General features: G+C 40.3%; 1 protein-coding gene across 1 annotated transcript in view; it reads right to left on the minus strand.

The window, feature by feature from the left end:
* Window positions 1–4,329: 4,329 nt before the first annotated feature.
* CXCL12 (C-X-C motif chemokine ligand 12) overlaps window positions 4,330–19,371 on the minus strand; it is an 87,898-nt gene continuing 72,856 nt past the window's right edge. The window contains exon 4 of the mRNA XM_085608688.1: window positions 4,330–8,663. Within this exon, the coding sequence (XP_085464814.1) occupies window positions 8,648–8,663 (16 nt within the window). The 3' untranslated portion in view covers window positions 4,330–8,647. The remainder of the gene's footprint in view (window positions 8,664–19,371) is intronic.

Genomic DNA, 19,371 nt, shown 5'->3' on the forward strand with positions numbered 1-19,371 from the left:
ACGTGCAGACTTCCTAATGATGAGGAGGAGTTTAATACTCATTTTTCTCATATGAAGGCCGGGGAACTTTTTAATAAACTTTTGTTTCGTAATAACTTGGGTTTTGTGAATGATCTTGTACCCATCCCCGAGTTAATGTCTTTTACTTTTAACGGAAGAGGTCTTGCATCCACCATTGACTTCATGTTAGCCTCATGCACGCATGCATCTATTTTGCTCTCTTTTGAGATAGGGGATATTTCCCTGAGCAATCACTACCCGGTTTGTTTAAAGTTAAATTTGCCTCCCCCAAGACTCAGGAGGAAGCAATCAACTAACCAGGTTATAGGTAGACTACACTTGAAAAATATTAATGGCTATTCTTTGCGATGGTCCAAAGTGGACCCTGAGGCATTGATAAAACAGCTCATTTTGAAATGTAAACCTGCCTTTGATTTCTGCCTGAGTGAGCTTTCCTCATCGGACGGCATTGTACACTCTTCCTCGAAATAACTAACGAGGTTAGGAACTTAGTATGTGTCCAATGCCGTAATAAGCCAAAAACTTTTGTTTGGTTTAATAACGCCTGCACTAAAGCACACTCTAAATTGAAAGTAGAGCTGCACAAGCAACCCAGATCTCTTTTGGGGGTAAAGCAGGCAAGAGCAGAATATAAGAGGGTCATTGCTGATAGAAAACGAACCTTGAGGGAGGAAGCTTTGAAATCTCTTCACTCTGCAGTCCAACGGAAGGACTCTGTGGTCTTTTAGAAGGTGTTAAGGGCCCCTCCCCTGTATGGGGGGGCCTCTATTGAGATTGCGATAAAGTTTATAACGGACCTGGCCTTCCTGACCAGCAATCCCCGGGTGCCCTTTCTGTGCAATGTAATCAATGCAATTTGCAAATAACGTTGGATTAAGTAGACAGAGCCCTCGCCCAGAGCCAGGGGGTAAGGCCCCCGGTCCTGATGGGGTCCTGGTTGATTTATTCAAATCTAATGTCCTTTTATGGGTCCCTTAATAACTCAATTTGTTAATGCTAGTGGTCGTACTACATTTCCAAAGACTTGGGTGGAGTCAATTATTATTCCGATCTTTAAGAAGGGGAACCGCCAAGACCCCAGTTGTTACAGACCGATTTCCCTCCTTGATTCAATGGTGAATGTGGCAGGACGAGTTGCACTGGAACGTTTGCAGGATTGGGCGGAAGAAAACCAGGCACTGTCAGACTTACAGTATGGTTTCCGGGAAGGGCTTGGCACTATAGAACAGAGCTTAAACCTAGCTATCATTCTAGGGAAATATACTACAGCCAAAAAGGGTAGACTGTATTTAGTCTTCATTAACCTTACGGAGACTTTTTACTCTGTAATACATGTTAGGCTATGGGAGATCCTTGCAGGCTTAGGGCTGGACCCTAACTTTATTCCTTTTTTGCAGCACCTGTATGATGAAGCATCTGCCAGTGTTCGCTATGGGGTAGATGGACAGTGCATGGAAGCTATCCCCATAAGAAGGGGGGTCAGGCAGGGTTGTGTCCTGGCCCCATTCCTTTTTAATCTGTAGATTAATGGGATGGCTGATGCACTGCTAATGAGTGGTCAAGAATTTCCCCAAGTGAGTGGGCGGCCTATACCCACTCTTCTTTATGCGGACGACGCAGTTTTAATGGCGTGCACTCAAAACGGCTTGCAAAGGATCTTAGATAGTTTTAATGTTTTTTATGCTTGATCTGGGTTTAAGTATTAACATCTCAAAGACCTTTGTCATGAGCTGTGGCCTAGGGGCTCAGAGGGAGATGGGCAGGGACCTACGTCTGGATGGGAGGAAGCTAGCTTTAACTAGGACTTTTACTTATCTTGATATTCTTTTTAATCAGAATGATACTTGGACACACACACTATAGCCATGAAAAAACTTATATTCAGTAGATTAACTAGTGCCTTTGCTACCTTCACAAAGAAGCTGGGCAGGAAGCCGCCTGGGGAACTTTTGCAAATCTATAAGGCACAATGTATCACAGCTGCGATGTATCGGGCAGGGGTGTGGGGGTTTGCCGACACCCTCCCCCTACAATTAGTGGAAAATACTTTTCTGCGGTACATCCTTTCAGTCCCCTGCGGCACGTCCTCCTTCGTGTGCCATGAGGAGCTAGGTCTTCCTTATATAGCGGACCTCATTAACTCCTTCCCTGCTCATGACGGAACCACTCCGTCATGAGCCACAGGCGCCGTGTGCTCATGAAGGAGTGGTTCCGTCATGCTGCGGCCGTTGGCGGTCGCTCTGCCCACGCGGCACAGATTCCCCGCCTGTGCGGGCGATCAATGCGAGTGGGCGGAGTCGTGACGGAACCACTCCGTCATGAGCACAGCGCGCCCGTAGCTCATGACGGAGTGGTTCCGTCACGAGCATGGCGGCGCCGCAAACCCCCCCAGCGCCGCGGCAGAATTCGTGCCGCGGCGAAGGGGTTAAATTGGAGCCAATACTTCTCTGGCAAAGGAAATGGGCCAATGAACAGACCCACCTAGATAGAGAGATCCTGTGTGATAGCCTTAGTCTGGCGGGGGCTCTGAAGATCCCCTGGGTCAGGTTCGTTCGCTGTTTTATGAATGACCTTGGACACCCAGACTATTTTACAAACCCCAGTTCCATGTCTCGGATTTCTAGAAAAGCATTGAAGAAAGAGGACCTTGAACTCTTGGGCTCATTAAGAGCAGCAGGTGAAGTCTCTAAACCCACTATTATGCAACATCAGATAAGGCTCACCTGCTTGTGCATGGAACCATATCTACAATTTGTGCTTAGTGGCTTTGATAGGCTGCTCCTGATAAGATTTAGATTGGGCACTATTCACAGATTAGTGACCATACCCAAAATAAATGTCCCTGCGATACCTATTTCGAGCAGTCTACTAGCCATTTAACTCTTTTCTGTAAGCTGTATTTGGAGTTAAGAAAGGTTTGATTACTGCCACTTTTAAAACAACAACAAGACAATGCCACCCAGCCCGTATTCGCTTACAACTATTAGAGAATGAACATGTGGCCTGGAGGGTAGCAAAGTTTTTGAAAAAGGTCCTCCACCAAAGGAAATGTATGACATTTGAGGTTCCGTAGGGTATTCTCAATGAGGTGAAGTGGGATATTAACTCTGTATTTATTCTCTTAACGTTGTAATATTTTAATGTTTTGTGGACTTGCAATTTTAGTGCTGTATCAATTTCTGAATTTTATCATGAAATTTTATTGTATATTTCTGTGCTTTTATGACTGTTATTATCACGGTTGAATAACGCTTTTTGATTGATTGATTGATTGATTGTATCAGAGCCTTTCAGGGGAACATGGTTCTCAGTAACCTTATCACAGACTTCTCTCAAACTGACTCCCCTGATACTAAGAAACATTTCATGAAAGGTCATTATCCATAAATGTGGGCCACTTTTTCTTTGGATGCTCAGGCCAAATTTGAATCCCAATCTGACCCAGCTGTTGAAACCCTCCATATATTCTCATGAGAAGCATCTAACGGATTAAGAGCGGGTGAGCTAACCCTCTGGAGTAGACACTCCCACCCCCTGCAAAAAAAAGTCAGATTTGAGGTAAAGTGGAGTCATGCCTTTTTCAGCACCCGATTTAACCTAATTTCAGTACGGCTTTACAATGGTTCTCATCAACATGGCTCCTGGATAAACAAGTGTCCCCGAGGTTCAATAGTTGTCCTTTCTGACACAGCCAGACTATTCAAAAGCAAAACAACCAATCTGCCCTTGTGCTGAGAATCCACACCTCTTGGAGTGGATGCACGTTCTACGTGTGGACCCGTTGACTCATCCTGGGTTTGATGTCAGATAGTCTGTTTGCTGGTTAACTTTCACCCATTTCACCATGAGAAGCACTCTTACAAGCCCAGAACTGTGAGTACTACCTGGCCACTCCCAAAGGTACAAACGCGGTAACAATCCCACACCTAGGAAGTGCCTACCATTCACATAAAGACAGCTCACATTCCCCTATGTCCAGAACCAAAGCTGCTTGGAGGGCTGTGAAACAGGGCCAGAATCCTTAGGACGTTTTCCTAAATTACTTTTGAATGGTTCGAGTTGGTGATCTGAGGTTTTCACCATCCTGAATTTTTACTGTTTTGTAGAAATTATCTTATTTATTTTTTTACTTTTGGAGGTATGTATTTATTTTGCCCTCTGCATAGGTGTTCTCCAACATTTTCTGCTACAGGACACACCCGTAGTAATGTCCATCTGCGGAAAATGTTTGTCTTCTGGAAACTGCCTCACGGGAGAAGTGAGGAGGCACGAGAGATTGAAGCAGACAATGGCACACAGCCCCCGACCTGCCATGTATTACGAATATAAAATTTATTTAGAAAATGATAAGTGCATACAGAGATACAAAAAAGCCTTTTACATTACAAAGGTGTTAAAACGTCACTATAAAACAATGCCATAGGTTTTTCAAAAGCTCGATGTATACAAATCTTCCGCAAGAGCTGCCTTTCGAATGTATTTCTTCACATTGTCTGGGAATTTATTTGCAAAAAAAATACAACATACAGAAAACTAGGTACAGCACATTCTAATGACACAACTGGGAACAGACTGCAGCTGTCAGACATTTAACTCACACCCACCTCCTCCCTTCCTGAAGCGTGGGACTGAAATAAAGGGAATCGTGGAACCCGTGTCTGCCTCTGTGTATGCATGGTTGTTTATATGTGTTTGAGTCTGTGCCTCTTTGGGTGTCTATAGTTAGGTACGTGTGACTGTGCCTTTGTGTGTGCACATATGTGCCTCTGGGAAGATCTCTGTAATTTTCTTTGTTTTTGTGCATGTCTGTATACATGTGCATCTGTGTGCCTATGTGAGTGACCATTTCCTTCACTGTGTTGGTGTTTCTATCAGTGTTTGTTTCAGTTTTTGCCTGATTTTATACATTACTGTGTAAGGTGTGTTTGTTCTTATTTGCATCTCTTTCTGTGGAAGTGTCCGTGCAGGCCTCTTTCTGACTTTTGCCTCTGTGTACATGAATGCCCGCGCCTATTTCTCTGTTTCCACAGGTCTCTTACGCATGTCTGCACGTGTCTCTGAGGGTCTGTGTTCCTTGTGAGTGTGTTTTTTTGTATCTTCATTTGTGTGTTGCTCTGTGCGTGTCTGGGTTTGCAGTTGACCCGGTTTTTTCCGCTTACATTTACTGCATTTCGCCTGCTCTTTTCTTTGATCGTGCCTCTGTGTTTGTCTTGAATCGGGTGTTATTAACTTTGTGTCTGTGTTGCCTTAAAAATGGTTGTGTCTTTTGTGTATCTCTTGCTCCTTTTGGAAGAGTGTATCTCACGAGTGTGTTAATGGTGTTCACCTGCGCCATGTTGTGCAAGGCCGACAGGATGTAGGGTCGGTCGGTCGTTGTGTGTTTGTCTTCTAGAATGTTGTTCTCCTGTACGTCACTATGTCCGGAGGGCGTTTGGTATGTGTGTAAGCTAACACAAAATGCAGAATATTGCTCTAGGTGTGATGTCCTGTGACTACAAAAGTAACATTTAATTTGTGGTTTTCTTTAATGTGTCGGCATTCTTTCATTCTCTGCGTGTGGCAGGTGCACATTTTAATACATATATTTTTTTTCTGCACATAAATACATTTTACAAATTTATGGGGAAGGGGGGAATTCAGTGACTAAGGAAAATAATGAAACCAGTCTTCCAGTACTGGCCTGTTCAGGGTTCCTGGAGATTCGGACTAGAGATATCCTGAGTGGTAGCACATATTTGGACTCACATACATTTTTGTAATTATATCTTTGTTTATCTTGTTTTTTTAAGACCAGGAACACCTGACCATGAAATAAAGAGCCAGAGTTGTACTTTCTTCCATTCAATGGGCACAAGGAAAGGCCATTAAGGCTGGAGAAGAGCTGATGCATTGGTAGGCCGAGGAACTCTACTAACTTCACACTGGGTCCTGTCTACCACAAGCACATGACAACAGTTCTCAATCAGGGGTAAAATAATCTCATCCATAGAGAAAGGATGGTGAGGGGAAGGGTTTACAACTTTAGTCACTTTTGCGGAATCAGGAACGTTGCACCGGCTCAATAACACAACCGGGTACCTCTTCAAACGCCCCTATGCAAGAATCAGGTTTCATGCCAGACTTTGGATTCCTGCTATCTTTCAGTTCTTATTTTAAAACTCTTTTAGGCATTGGAATGGTCTACAGTCCAAAACCTGAGTGTGCAATCGCATGCTGGGTGTAAGAACTTTGTTGGGCCGGCATCACTTGATAGTTGGCTCAATATATTTTCCTTCTGTCATTAAAAACAATCTTCCTGAGAAAAGAATGGCCTATACTGATTTAAATACAGCCCATATATAGGAGAGGGATGTCTGAAGCTGCCTAAATACAGAAAAGTTGTCCAGAAAATTTGAAAAGGTTTTTTTTTTCCGTAGAAAGCCTACTACATCATGACTGGGAATGCCTCCTGATCTGCTGCAAGCATCAGCTTGAGGCAGTAGGTGCAGCCATGTTTCTGTACATTGACCTCCATGCTGTCAAGATCCACATGCTAGCTACTTGTTAAACCCTCCACTGCCTAGCACTTCAAAAAGACCCAAATTGCCTATCTTGAAAAGAATCTTAACAACCACTGTGCGGAAAAACCTTCACATTACTGTCCATTGCCTGCCAGTGTGTCAAACCTCTACTACAAGCAGCTCTTAAAAGACCTCCAAAAACATCAGCTCAAAGATATCCACTACAGTCACACTGCAAAGACCTACACCGAGCAACACGGTGAAAAGATCTCTACCGCTGTCACATCTCAAATACCTCAACTGTCCTCATGATGCAAGACTTCCACTGCTAGCCGCCCTGAACACTTTCACTTCTTACTTCTTTCCTTCACCCATTCCTTCCTCCCTTCCTTCTTTCAACCAATCTTTACTTTCATCCTTCCCAGTAAAGAGAAGAGAAAACAACCACAGGGCACACCGAACATGGAGCCGCCCAAGGGCGGCGCTCCCAACAGAAGAGAGAGGACCTAAGCAATAGAAATTCATGTGTTGAATATATAGGATCAGAAGCAGAGATTAATCCAATGTATGTATGAAATAAATGATTACAAGCCAGTGCTGATGAGATATATAACATTATATTGAGAAATAAATGATATAGAGATTTATTTCTAGGAAATAATTGGGATCAACAAAAGCAGCCATTGTTCCAATGTTGGACTGCGCACTTTCTGTTGGGGGGTTACTGATTTGACGCGTAAAGTTGGTTTGGTTGGGGAGCGTAGTGTGTAGAGAACTTTAAGTGCTTCTGCATGCTGTTTAAAACTACTGTTGTGCAATGTGTCAACAAGTGGGGCAAGCCAGAAAGAGATGGATATCACATGTTTAGCACATTTTTCTGTCATACCCTTCCATTCTTTTTTCATTTTCATTTGGCTACATGATTTCCTGCAATGTCCTGCACTTGACTATAACTTCATTTTGGCCCTGAAACGTTTGTTAAATTTCAGTTTTTTATCATTTACCTGTCTGGTAGTTAAATGGCAACAGGGCAATATTTTCCCAGCATACCACACAAAGTTAAGGTCACAAATAGGAGGATCCACGTGGCTCAGAGCAACATTTAATCACGTTATTCCCCAAGAAAACATTCTTTAATGTCTTTTTTAATGAAGTCCTTACAGTGTTTTCCCTTTTCCCCATGTCTACGTCTGGGTTGTGTCATTTGGCTCTGCAGATGATTACATTTATTAATTGTATGGATGAGTACTGTTTCCTCACCTATTACTCTATTTTTGACTTATGTTTAGGGGCACGATGAACAATTTGAGAAGTTTTGTATGCAGATTCATTGATGTTTCAACGGCCCTTGTCACACAGATTATGCAAATATTTTTGACTTCATCCACTAACAATGAAAACATGCGCAGTGGATAACTGTGGAGACTGCAGAGCTCAGAGGGAATCCGAAAGTACCACTGTCCTTTCAATGGCACCAATTACAATGTGGATCTCAACATTATATTTTCAGAAACACCATTATTGTTTGAATAGGACCATTATTCCTGTCGGAGGAATAATTGTTTATCCTTTGGAAGATACCATACTATTGTCCTTAAAATGGGATTGCTCTTCTTTGGGAAGCATACTTGGCTAGCGGAGGAGTCCATATTCTCTTTGAAAGGCATTGCTATGTTTTGTAAGGCACATTTATTCTTTGGAAAGGTTAATAACCTTTGTAAGATATCAATAAACTCTGGAGGGGTCTATATCCATTCCATTATCCTTTGTAGTGAATCTTCATTTGCAGTGGATATCCGCAAAACGTAGTGTGCAAGGACTGAATACAGAAAATTCCACTTCTCCGAGAGCTCAAACGAGGGCCCAGTAAGCCCTTTGCATCCCATTGTTTTTGCCCTCTTATCCAAAATGAAGATTGCAGTCCTATTCACCTGAGTGAAGATGAGCAGCTCCGGCCTTGATGACCTCTAACACAAACATTAAGAGTGAATGCAAAGCCATATTGTGTACAGAAAGCCTGTTATGGAGCGGTGGAGAAGCCGTGGGCTGCTGGGTGAAGGTGGGATACGTGGGTGTGCTGGGATCCTGTAGGAAGAATCCTGAGCATGGGACAGGCACTTCCTCTCCTACATCTTCGCCTTCCTGTTGGACAAAGAACAAAAAGGGATATTCAATAAAAATCTTTCCATCGACTGACTTCTCAGCGTCGACCAAGTCAGCTTGTGGCACACAAACAAAAGCAGTGTTGGTGCAGCTCAAGCGGTAAAAATGCACGCCTCTTTTACTTTTATTGTAACAAATTTGGGATAAGTTTTGATACAATTATGATGGCTGTATGATTTAAACATATTATTCTAAACAATCTAGTACATTTCTAAAGGATTTTAAATATTTTTAAAATAATATGAACAAATTTTAAATAATTCTACAAATATTTCATAGAATTCTGCATACTTTTAAATAACTGTGCACAACTTTAAAACAATCCTGAATAATTTAAAATAATTCTACATGTCTAAGAATAGTTATGTTTGCTTTTTAATAAATCATAAACATTTTCAAAAGAGTTAGGCAGTTTTATAAACTAACTCTGAAAACTTTTTAAGTGAACTTTTGCCTTTCCTATAATATATTTCAACAATTTTAAATGATATCCACAATAGTGAATACCTTAGCTTTAATTACTGAAACGCAAAATGCAAAGCCAAACACTACCCTTCGGTAAAATGTCAAACATTTTCACTAAAAACAGTTTCTTTTAATGAACAGTGAAGATTTTCTGGCAACCTAGGACCTTGGATGGCTGAGTACTTTCAGAAAGTAGACAGTACTCAGTGCTCAATTTGTCAGTGGAGTGTTGTTGGTGATTTTGGTACTTGCTGCAATCTATTTTGCTGCTATTTGACTTTTATCACAATAAGTATTTTGCAGATGAAAATTGAAAATAAGCACTATTTACAGTTTTTTGTATCTGTAATGGGGTTATATGCGGTCTCCACATATGACGATTTATACATATTTTAAAAATAAATGATGCTATCATCAATATGACACACACATTCAAGATTCCTGGTTAGTTTTGTAATCTAGCTGATTAGAGAGGACTCTATAGTTAATGTGTATTACACATGCTGCATCATCTCTTATTGTGTTGGAAGCATGGTGGAATATATGAGAATTATTTAAATACTCTTGTTCTAAAAACTGATCTGATAAGGTTTATTGCCTATACTTATAGTGTGACATTACGTTATTCACACCTTGGCAGAAAGTACAATTTCTTCAAACAGAAATGCTTTTTGAAAGTCAATGAGAAAAAGGCTGCTTACATTTTAATACAGATGTGAAGAAGGAACTACAAACAAATTAAGGTTGTTAAAGTGGCTGGAAACCCCCTACTAATACCTAAGCGAATTTATAGATTGGGGATTATGTTTTTTTTCCAGTGCCTCTTTATTGATTTTCGTTACTACAAACCAGGCAAGAAAGCAGAGAAGAGAGGTTAGAAACACAATTGTGCACATTACATATATCCGATTGTTGGAAGTCCCTTAAGGTATGCAAATGTCCAAAGAGTCATGTGACATGGTTGCCATTGGCTTGTACAAAGTATGGAGGTTCACTCACAATTTGCATACATTTAACAGGTATCATTTGCGAGAAAAGAGGTAACTAAACCAAGGAAGAGGGCAAAACTACATAAGCGCCACCACTCTTCCAGAGATTGGGGATTATGTTTAATGAAGAAAGTGTAGTACTAATTCTAAGTAAATCAAAATGGCAATTTACTGGTCAAATAAAAGTTCTAGATAAAATGTTAGTTTTTTCTTCAAACGTATTAAGTCAAAAATTTATTCAAAATATAGGTTTTGACAGTAATAATAATATTAAAAACACATGCTCAATTTAGTTCCATGAAGCAAGGGAAATTGGCTCTTTGGGAACATCACCAGGAGCAACCACTTTGGTGACAACAAATATAGCACTATAGAGAACTATGAGAAAACTCCATACTTTAAGGGTGACAGTGAGTTGTCATCTATTTAGTTAAAAGTCTGCATGGGCTTCCATATTTCAAATAAATGGAATATTAAAATGTGCGGTTGTATACACTGAATAGAAATTGAGAAAACCATGAATTAAACTGTCAACTTTGGAAGTTCAAGAATTAGGCCCTCTAGAGGTTTAGCCTCGCAGTACCAAGTCTTTGGAAAGGTCCCCTTACAAACGAGGGATGGCATGCGAGATTGATGCTTGTTCCTGTTTAGTTAAAAAAAAGCATTTGTTATGTTGTTAGAAAACAACAGAATGGGATTCAGACTTTGACTGTCCGTGATTTGTTAGAGATCACCAATTTCTGAATGGAGACTTTCTAACAGTATATAATATGATGATATTCATATATGAAGAATTGCTCAAAAAACACTTGCAACAATCAAGAATGTATTTAATCAAAATCATTTCTAGTTTTTATAGAACCAGTCAACCAAGAGCTGTGTTTACTATAGAAGTCAGACCACTATTCAAATGTAATGCTGTCCAACTCAGGGGCACACATTGGTTTTATTTGTTTGATAATGCTTTGTTAGGAACAACATGCTCTACACAGGTTGTTTCAGTACGAGGGAGAAAAGATGGGCATGGAGCAGAAAACAGAGACATAAAATGTTGGCACAGTAGTCACTGTGCATCAAGTTCTAATTTCTAAGAAAGTAAAGGCTTGAGGCAAGAGCATTGTTTAGTTTCTTTTAATGGCTTGCTACGGTCTTGTTGTCTCAGCATTAGACACATGTTTGTTTTATGGCTGAGTGATCCCAGAGTCCTTTTCTCCTTAGTGGCTCTGTTAAAAGCATTACTCCTCATTCCATAGTAAGTCTTCTTGGTGTTGTTTCTTCACTCTGTTATTCAGTTGTCACTTTTGAAGTCGAATTTTCAGTTCCAGTTGCTGATTTTGGTTGGTGTCCCTTAATTTGAGAGCTCTAGGTGTCCATAACTTGCAGTCTTTTTTTGAAACTTGTACTAATTCAGTCATGCAGTCATGTACCTTTGTGTTAAATGTGGAGGATATGTGTGCAATTTGAAGTATTCCCTGTACTACCACAGTGCCTATACACAATTTAAAAGCGGAGGCAAATTTTGAACGAAGTTACAATTCCAACATTTCTCTGGATTTCCTAAACACAACTTTCAGAAGCACATAAACAAAGATTATCAACTCAGATCTGGTTTTAACTGGCTCATCCTGTCCGGCTATTAAATTGCCACCTTCACACCACACAAAGAATTGACAATTGCATCTGTGTCTTCCGAGAATCACCAGTGTTGTTGGGACCCACCCACGATAAACAGCAACACTACTAATTTAACCCCTTCTGTGCCACGCCCTTTCCCCCTCCTGTGCCGGGCGTTTCATTAGTGGGTGGGGTTCATGACGAGATAGTCTCGTCATGGGCACAGCGCGACCGTGCTCCATGACGAGACTATCTCGTCATGGGCACAGAAGAGGTTAAGCAAATGAAGTCAAAACATATGCCAATCTTTTCTGAACATTTTGAAGTGAGCATCATTAATATAATTTAGGGGAAATATCTACCACTATACGTCATTAATAACTGCACAGATGCAAATAAAACCCCCTTAGACGTTCACCACATCTAAACAAGCGCAACATGGAAGAATAATAGCAAAAGGAGCAATTGGTGGACGGAATGCACTGGACCAAAAACAAGCATCCTGGGGCCAGTTTCGGGGTAACACTCTCATCAGCCAGGCTAGCTTTAATCCAGTGGTTTAGTGAGCATGAGACCCACATCTGGGCATACCCATCCCACTTAGAGCAAAAAGTGCTGCAGCAACAAATGATCGACGGAATGCTGGAATCCCTCACAAATATGGATAGGCATGTAAAAAGTTTAAAGTACTCAATTCACCAGCTGCCTAAATCTTAACCTTTAGAATGACTTATTTGCCAGATTGCAACAACAGCATTAAGTTCACTTGGACAAGAAAACTCTATTTGAGCCCATTACTTAAACCAATTTTAGGATTCAAGGTCTTTGAAATATCATCGAATAGTTTACCCAGTTGTCCACAGGCCTAGTTCAATGTTTAACTGAATCTGTAAGGAAGTTGGTTCCAACTAAGCATCTCAACCTGAATCATTTTTCAACATTTGCAGTAGAACACCTGGAAAGATTTCCCACTGGAAAATCTGCTTAGGATAGATATAGGCACACAGGAAATGGAGCCTGCTGTGAACATGCACTTTTTTTTTCTCTGCAGAGAAATATGTTTCAGCTGTTCGCTGAATTGAATTTCCAGATATTTTCAGCCATCAGCTGACCAATTCCAAGGTGGGAAAGGTTCAGATCAGAGTTTGGAAATGCCCACAAACATGGGACTTTGGAGGCATCTTCAAACTTATGAAGCTAACTGTGCCTTATAACTTCCGGACCCTTGCATGGAATCTACTACTGCAGATCTAGCTGCACTTGTGGCAAAAAAAATCAACATTAGTAAACAGAAGAAAATATGTTCGTGATGGGGCCCATAGGCTACACATAAAAGAAGGATGGTTTGTACATGTTAGGATTTTCCAAAAACTGAACCATTTCCTTCCTCTGGTTCCCACATCTCAAGTTGGGATTTTTAATTTATTTTTTCTATTTTTGACCTCATAACCTTTACTGGAGAGTTGTTATGTGTGTATTACTCTTTCATAAGAACATGCTATCCCTGAGTGCTCCTTTCACTTTTTTTTTTACTTGGCCTCTTACAACAGTTCTGGTTCCCACCGATTCTCCTATCATGACCTGTAGTTTTAGGAGCAATGTTCCTTTGACAACTGTTGCTTTTTATGGTGCTCACTGCTTTTAGGAACTGGAATCTTACTATCACTGCATCTTGTCTGGAGTCCGACATACAGAGTCGCAAAAATGTTATACAAATTAATCTTAACTGTATATCTGAACACATTCTGGGAATAGCTGTCTATCTCTGTTTCTAAATTTGCTTCCCAGTCTCTCGGAATGTTTACTCAAGTAGTTTATGTTGTACACATAGTCTAGAGCCTTTGATGTTAGAAAATTGATTTCCAAGCGCCCCTCGTGGCATGAGATTATACTATTCTACAGCAATCATTTACACCACAGTATAATTCCCATTCAAAATATTTAACCTATGGATGTCTTATGCCATTTGTCACGTTTTCCTCCCAGATGTTACCTCTCAGATGTTCCTCTCAGATGTTTCCATGTCAAAAAGCCTCACATCACATAATAGTCACAAGACCAAATTACTCACAACTGTTGTCCCCGAAGACTTGCACCGCCAGTCCCAAATCTGCATAGTTCATTAGACGTGGTTGGAATATATATCATTTTTTTCATTTGCAACACAGGTCTTCCTTTCCATATTTCTCTAAAAGCCCTACGCAAATCAGCAAGAGCATCACAGCCTCCCTCACTGAACCCTCAGAGGCATTAAATCGGAAACTAGGAAGGAACCGTGCCACACACAGCCAGCTTGTAGTGTTGACAGCTGCACTGATAATACATTTAACAAGCTCTCAAAACAGAAACCTAAGAGATATTTTACCTGGGTCTGAACACAAATCTGAGTATCACATCATAGCATATGTACATATAAATGTTCCTGATCTGATCTTAATGGGGTCTATTCAGGAAGAAAAACATAAAAGTATTTTCCTGAGCGTGTTTTTTGCGTTATTTTCCAGTTCACAAACATTTTCAGTAGTATATTTGTAAAACTGCACCAGACATAGGTTTCCAGGGAATAGCATGTGACATTTCACAGGAGCTGCCATTCTCTCTGTACGGGGTTCTACATAGTGTAGAACTCAGCACAGAGAGAATAGAACCTCCTGTGGAGGTGCAATTGTTTTACTCCAGAGGTAAAACATTTTCCCCATGGAAAAGGCTCTTTCTGTACACTCCCATTAAATCCGGGGGGGGGGGGGGGGGGGCTTTCCTTTTCCCATCCTGGAGGAGGTAGTTACTCCAGCCATTGGCTGGTGTATATCTGTGGCCATTTCCAGGGTGGGAGGATTATATATATCAGTAGCGGTCCGTGGGGCGGTGAGGCGGGGCGGGGAAATGTAAACACCGGAATATGGATGAACGGATGTAAGTACATAAGTACACATTTAAATAAATAAAACGAATTCCTTTGCGCGCGCTGCATCGCAAAATGCAATGCAGCATGCGCAACGAAATTCGTTTTATTTATTTAAATGTGTACTTACCTCCGTTCATCCATATTCCGGTGTTTACATTTCCCCACCCTGCCCCTTCCCCGCCTCACCGCCCCACGGAACTCCCTTCACGGACCGCTACTGATATATAAATCACTGTATTTATGGCACGTCCTCACGCGCCAATCAGACGCACAGCGTCGTAGTAAAGTCTTTGTTTTAACAATTAAAACAAAGACTTTGCAACAAGGCTGTGCGTCTGATTGGCACGTGAGGAATTGCCATATATACAGTGAATTATGCTTGCGTGCTATTTGGGACAGAGCACGTAATCAGTCAGCACGTCGCAATATTGCTACGAGCAGCCAGAACAGTCAAGAGTATAAGAAGGTGTGCAAGCAAACATTCTCGTTTGTACTAAGATTATATAAATATATATATATATATATATATATATATATATATATATATATATATATATATATATATATATATATATATATATATATATATATATATATATATATATATATATATTTTGTTTGCCTTGGAATTTTGGGAGTGTCCAAACATATATATCATATATATATATATTTTCCAGGCAAACCATGCCTTGGAAAATGCACTATCCTTTGAGTAGGAGTAATCCTTTGAGTGGGATTTACTAAACCATATTTTTCTGCGCTGTGGAAAAATCTGAAGAAGTAAATGTATTTACATTATTCATTGCCATGATTCCTGTAAGTAAACCAACCATGGATAAATGTAGCTTCCATAACTATGTAACTGTATCTCTTCGATAATAGTACCCATTCTGCTGAGTATTTACCTCAATACCAACAGCTTATTACACGATTTACGGTTTTTCAAAAGCCTTTAACTGAGAAAACTGCTTACAAATATCTGATAAATGTGGGGGCTCCAATCAGGCCCAGCCTTTACACCTGTAACATTAAGTTTTCAATTCTAACCAACAGCCACCATTGTCAACTAATGGGGCAATAAACTTCAAATTACAAAAAGAAACAGAGACAAAAAAATCAGATATGTTGTGGTTTCTTGAGAGCTCAGCACAGGTGAAGAATGTTACTGCTGAGCCACAAAAATGGCCATGCAAAATAAGACCCTAGCCGGCTGGCAACTCGGTAAAGATCTATACAATAATAGTTGCTCAGATCAAACATTTAGGAGTTTTATTCCACTTACAGAGCGCCTTCACATCTCAAATAAATCAACTTAAATAAAAAAACATCCCTTGAAATGTGCATCCTAAATTTGATTTGCTGCCACTCAGTTACTCTTACACTCTCAGTGGTTGTAGCCTAAAACTACTACCAGGTCACCGGTTTAACAACTTTTCAGATACGCTGATCAGCAAAATTGTGCACTGTGGACGCCACTTGAACAGATCGTATCAGATCCTCGACACCACAAGGCCTTCTGCGGCTGCAGTCAGCCGTTAATCTCAGTTCAGTTACCGCTGAAAGATCGGCAACCTCATACAACCTCATACAACCTCCAAAAGGCCGTTGAAAGGCACCATGTACAGTGTATCTTCTAAGAGACTGCATCCTACTACTCAAATATAGAAGGATCTGACATAGGGCCTGATTACGAGTTTTGCGGACAGGTTACTCCATCAACAAAAGTGACGGAAATCCACCGTATTGCGGCTTCCATTAAATCCAGTGGAATATGATGGAACTTATAATACGGTAGATGGTTATACATCATGGTTGTGAGTAACCTGTCCGACAGTAACCTGTCCGACAAACTCGTAATCAGGCCGATAGTGGATGTACATTGGCCACGAAAGACACAATGCCTTCGAACATGTCTATCCCAGTTCTTCAACACAAAAAACCTCATCCACTTCAGAAATAAATAAAATGTAACATCTCATGCTGAGACTTCTGTGTGACCCACCACCCCTGAACAGTCCGCATGTAAATTCAAAAACTGTTATAACAATGTGTTTTTCCAGAGCTTGGTCCAAATGAGATGTCTACCTATCCCTGCACCCCAAAGGCAAAGTGATGCTAAGTGGGATAAGCTAAATCCTTCATAACCCATTTTGAATTCACTTTAGCTGCACAATTCCATAGTTCACTAGGAAGCTGCTGCCATTTAAGAATGCCAATCGAGTAGCCTTCTTCTGACCTGATAGGTATTTCTTTTCCTGAGTATGCCTTCTCAATTACGTATTTGTCATTTATTATAGCTTTGGGTTGTGGCTTTTCAAAGAACTCCCTAATCAATAAGTCTTTATATGCCACTAACCATATATTGATCACTTTGTGTGCCTTGCGTTGTACAGACGCCTTCAATCAGAGAAAATGTAGTCAATAATTTCCTGCAGCTGCTTCAGCTATATCCACCTCTACGTCAAACCACCATTTTTTATTAGCTGCTACTAACTGTTTCAGAATGAAGACCATGTAACAGACAGATTTGTATCATGCTAATGGTTGAATTATGTTTTTTTTCCTAACCCAAAGAAAAATAAACAGCCTGCTTTAATAAAATGTGCAGGGCATTCAATAAAAATGTTCTGGAGATGAAGCATGTCATCAAAAATAGTGGCTAAATGTTACTTTTTGTTGCATTTGTTTGGGCTTTAGACCAAGATTCCATTTGCCATACTGTTTGTTGTGCTCTTTTCAGAACAATTGATCGAAAATAATTCTGCATATTTTAAAAACAAAATCTGGGCACGGCTGAAATTAATCAGTGGAACTTCTGAAAGCCTATTTTTTCAAATCTTATTAGTTTGTTTTAATGAAATTATTTAGCAGTTTAAAAATGATTCCTTGTGCATGATAAATATGACAGAGCATATTTTTCAACTGAATTGCATCCTCTTTTGAAAAGAATGCTATACAGTTTGTACAACTGTTCTCCATAGCCTGTAAATAATCAGGAACTATTTCTAAACAATAGGCAGCTTCAAAAGCACTTTCTAAAAGATTTCTGCACACTTTTTAAAACAAAATCAATGCATTTATTTGTAAATATTTTACATACATTTATGTTCAGATAAAAAAAAGACGCTTATTTAGACCATGGTGATTTGAACATACAGTATTAAAACAACATTCATATTGAAATGGGAATACATCTAGTCATTAAAATGTAAACGTTTTTCTTGATTAGCAATTAAAACCTGCCTGTTACACATACCGCATCTGAAAAATTAATACAAATAAGAATTTCATGGCTTTCCATCGATTCAACACACCATATTTCATTAAAAATGGCTTTAGAATCCTTCGTCTTTCCATCATAAAAAATAAGCAAGCCAATAAAATATGGGAGTTTCTAGTTTGTCTTCAACCTACTTTTCCAAACACCACCATTCTCTTTTAGCCACGTTACCATCTCTGCACAAGAAATACATGGATTAAGACCAATTCTAAATCTAAATATTACCTGCTTCAAATCAGTGTTAGTCAAAGATGATAAGTAAGTATTTGAGAAATTATTTTGCCATGAGTCCCATTATTGGGATGCAGACCTCTTCAGTAAAATATACTTTAAATCCCATGCTCTAGAATCTGCTTCCATTTTTAAAATGCATTTCAGTTTTGGGGATTTTTTATAGGTAGTGAAATAATGGGAGAGTCCACGGAGATATGAACATCTATATTTAACAGATACTGTCTTAAACCAGCAGGCCATTTTAGCTTCCTTCTTAGAATCTTATCTCTACAATATGATGCAACCGTATCATATCCTGATCCTAAAAGTCTATTCAAGAATCTCAGTGTGGCCCTCTTAGAGAGCCAAAACCACGATGACAAAACAGTCCCCAACCTTATCACTTGAACAATAGCAGATTTAGGCAAATTTAATACCCTTTTCTATATTTTCCTACTTTTGCACACCACTCAAAAATAGAATTTTGGTTCCATGTGAAAACTTTGTTTGGACCATTGCCTTAAATGCAGTTAACACCGGGCGAAGAGCTGGCACACTGTACACCTTCCTAAAATTACATACCGCCATTACCATTGGCAGGGAATTCGCCTTTACCATTTGACAGTGGATTTTCCATCTTAGGTTAGTTCAGAAATGCAAACCAGGATCAAGAGTGTTTTATTTATACAATTACCAAAGAATGCATCAATTTTCTCTGGAGACCTATTTGTGCACTGTCCACAATTACTAACTCATCAGCATAAACCAGGCAAGACCTCCCATCAAAGAAGAAAAGAACTTAGACCCCCAACAAAACCATAGGCAAGTCCAACAAATCATGTCAAGGCCAAAGCACAGCCCTGTCATAGGCTATTCCTTATCTCAATCTTTTCTGAGAAATTGCCATCCTAATCCTATTGAACTCTTGCCACTTCCCCTTTTGGGGTTCCTTTTAGATGCTTAGGAAGCCTCTGGGGTTTCCAAGCTTCTCCAGGTTAGCCTGCAGTCTCCAGGGCCGGACTGGGAACTAAAACCGGCCCTGGCAAAGTGCTCGGCCGGGCCCCCTGGGGTTAGGAGTGCGGCAGAGCTGTTTGCCAGGGCCGGTTGCGTACAATTGTGATACAGGGGCTGATATTGCAGCTATGCTGCAAAAACGGCCCTGTAACAAATATGGCCCTCCAGGGGCCCAAAACCGGCCCTCACCCTAGCGACCCACAGGGG

Source organism: Triturus cristatus, chromosome 1_2 (assembly GCF_964204655.1).
Source record: "Triturus cristatus chromosome 1_2, aTriCri1.1, whole genome shotgun sequence".
Taxonomy (NCBI): Eukaryota; Metazoa; Chordata; class Amphibia; order Caudata; family Salamandridae; genus Triturus; species Triturus cristatus.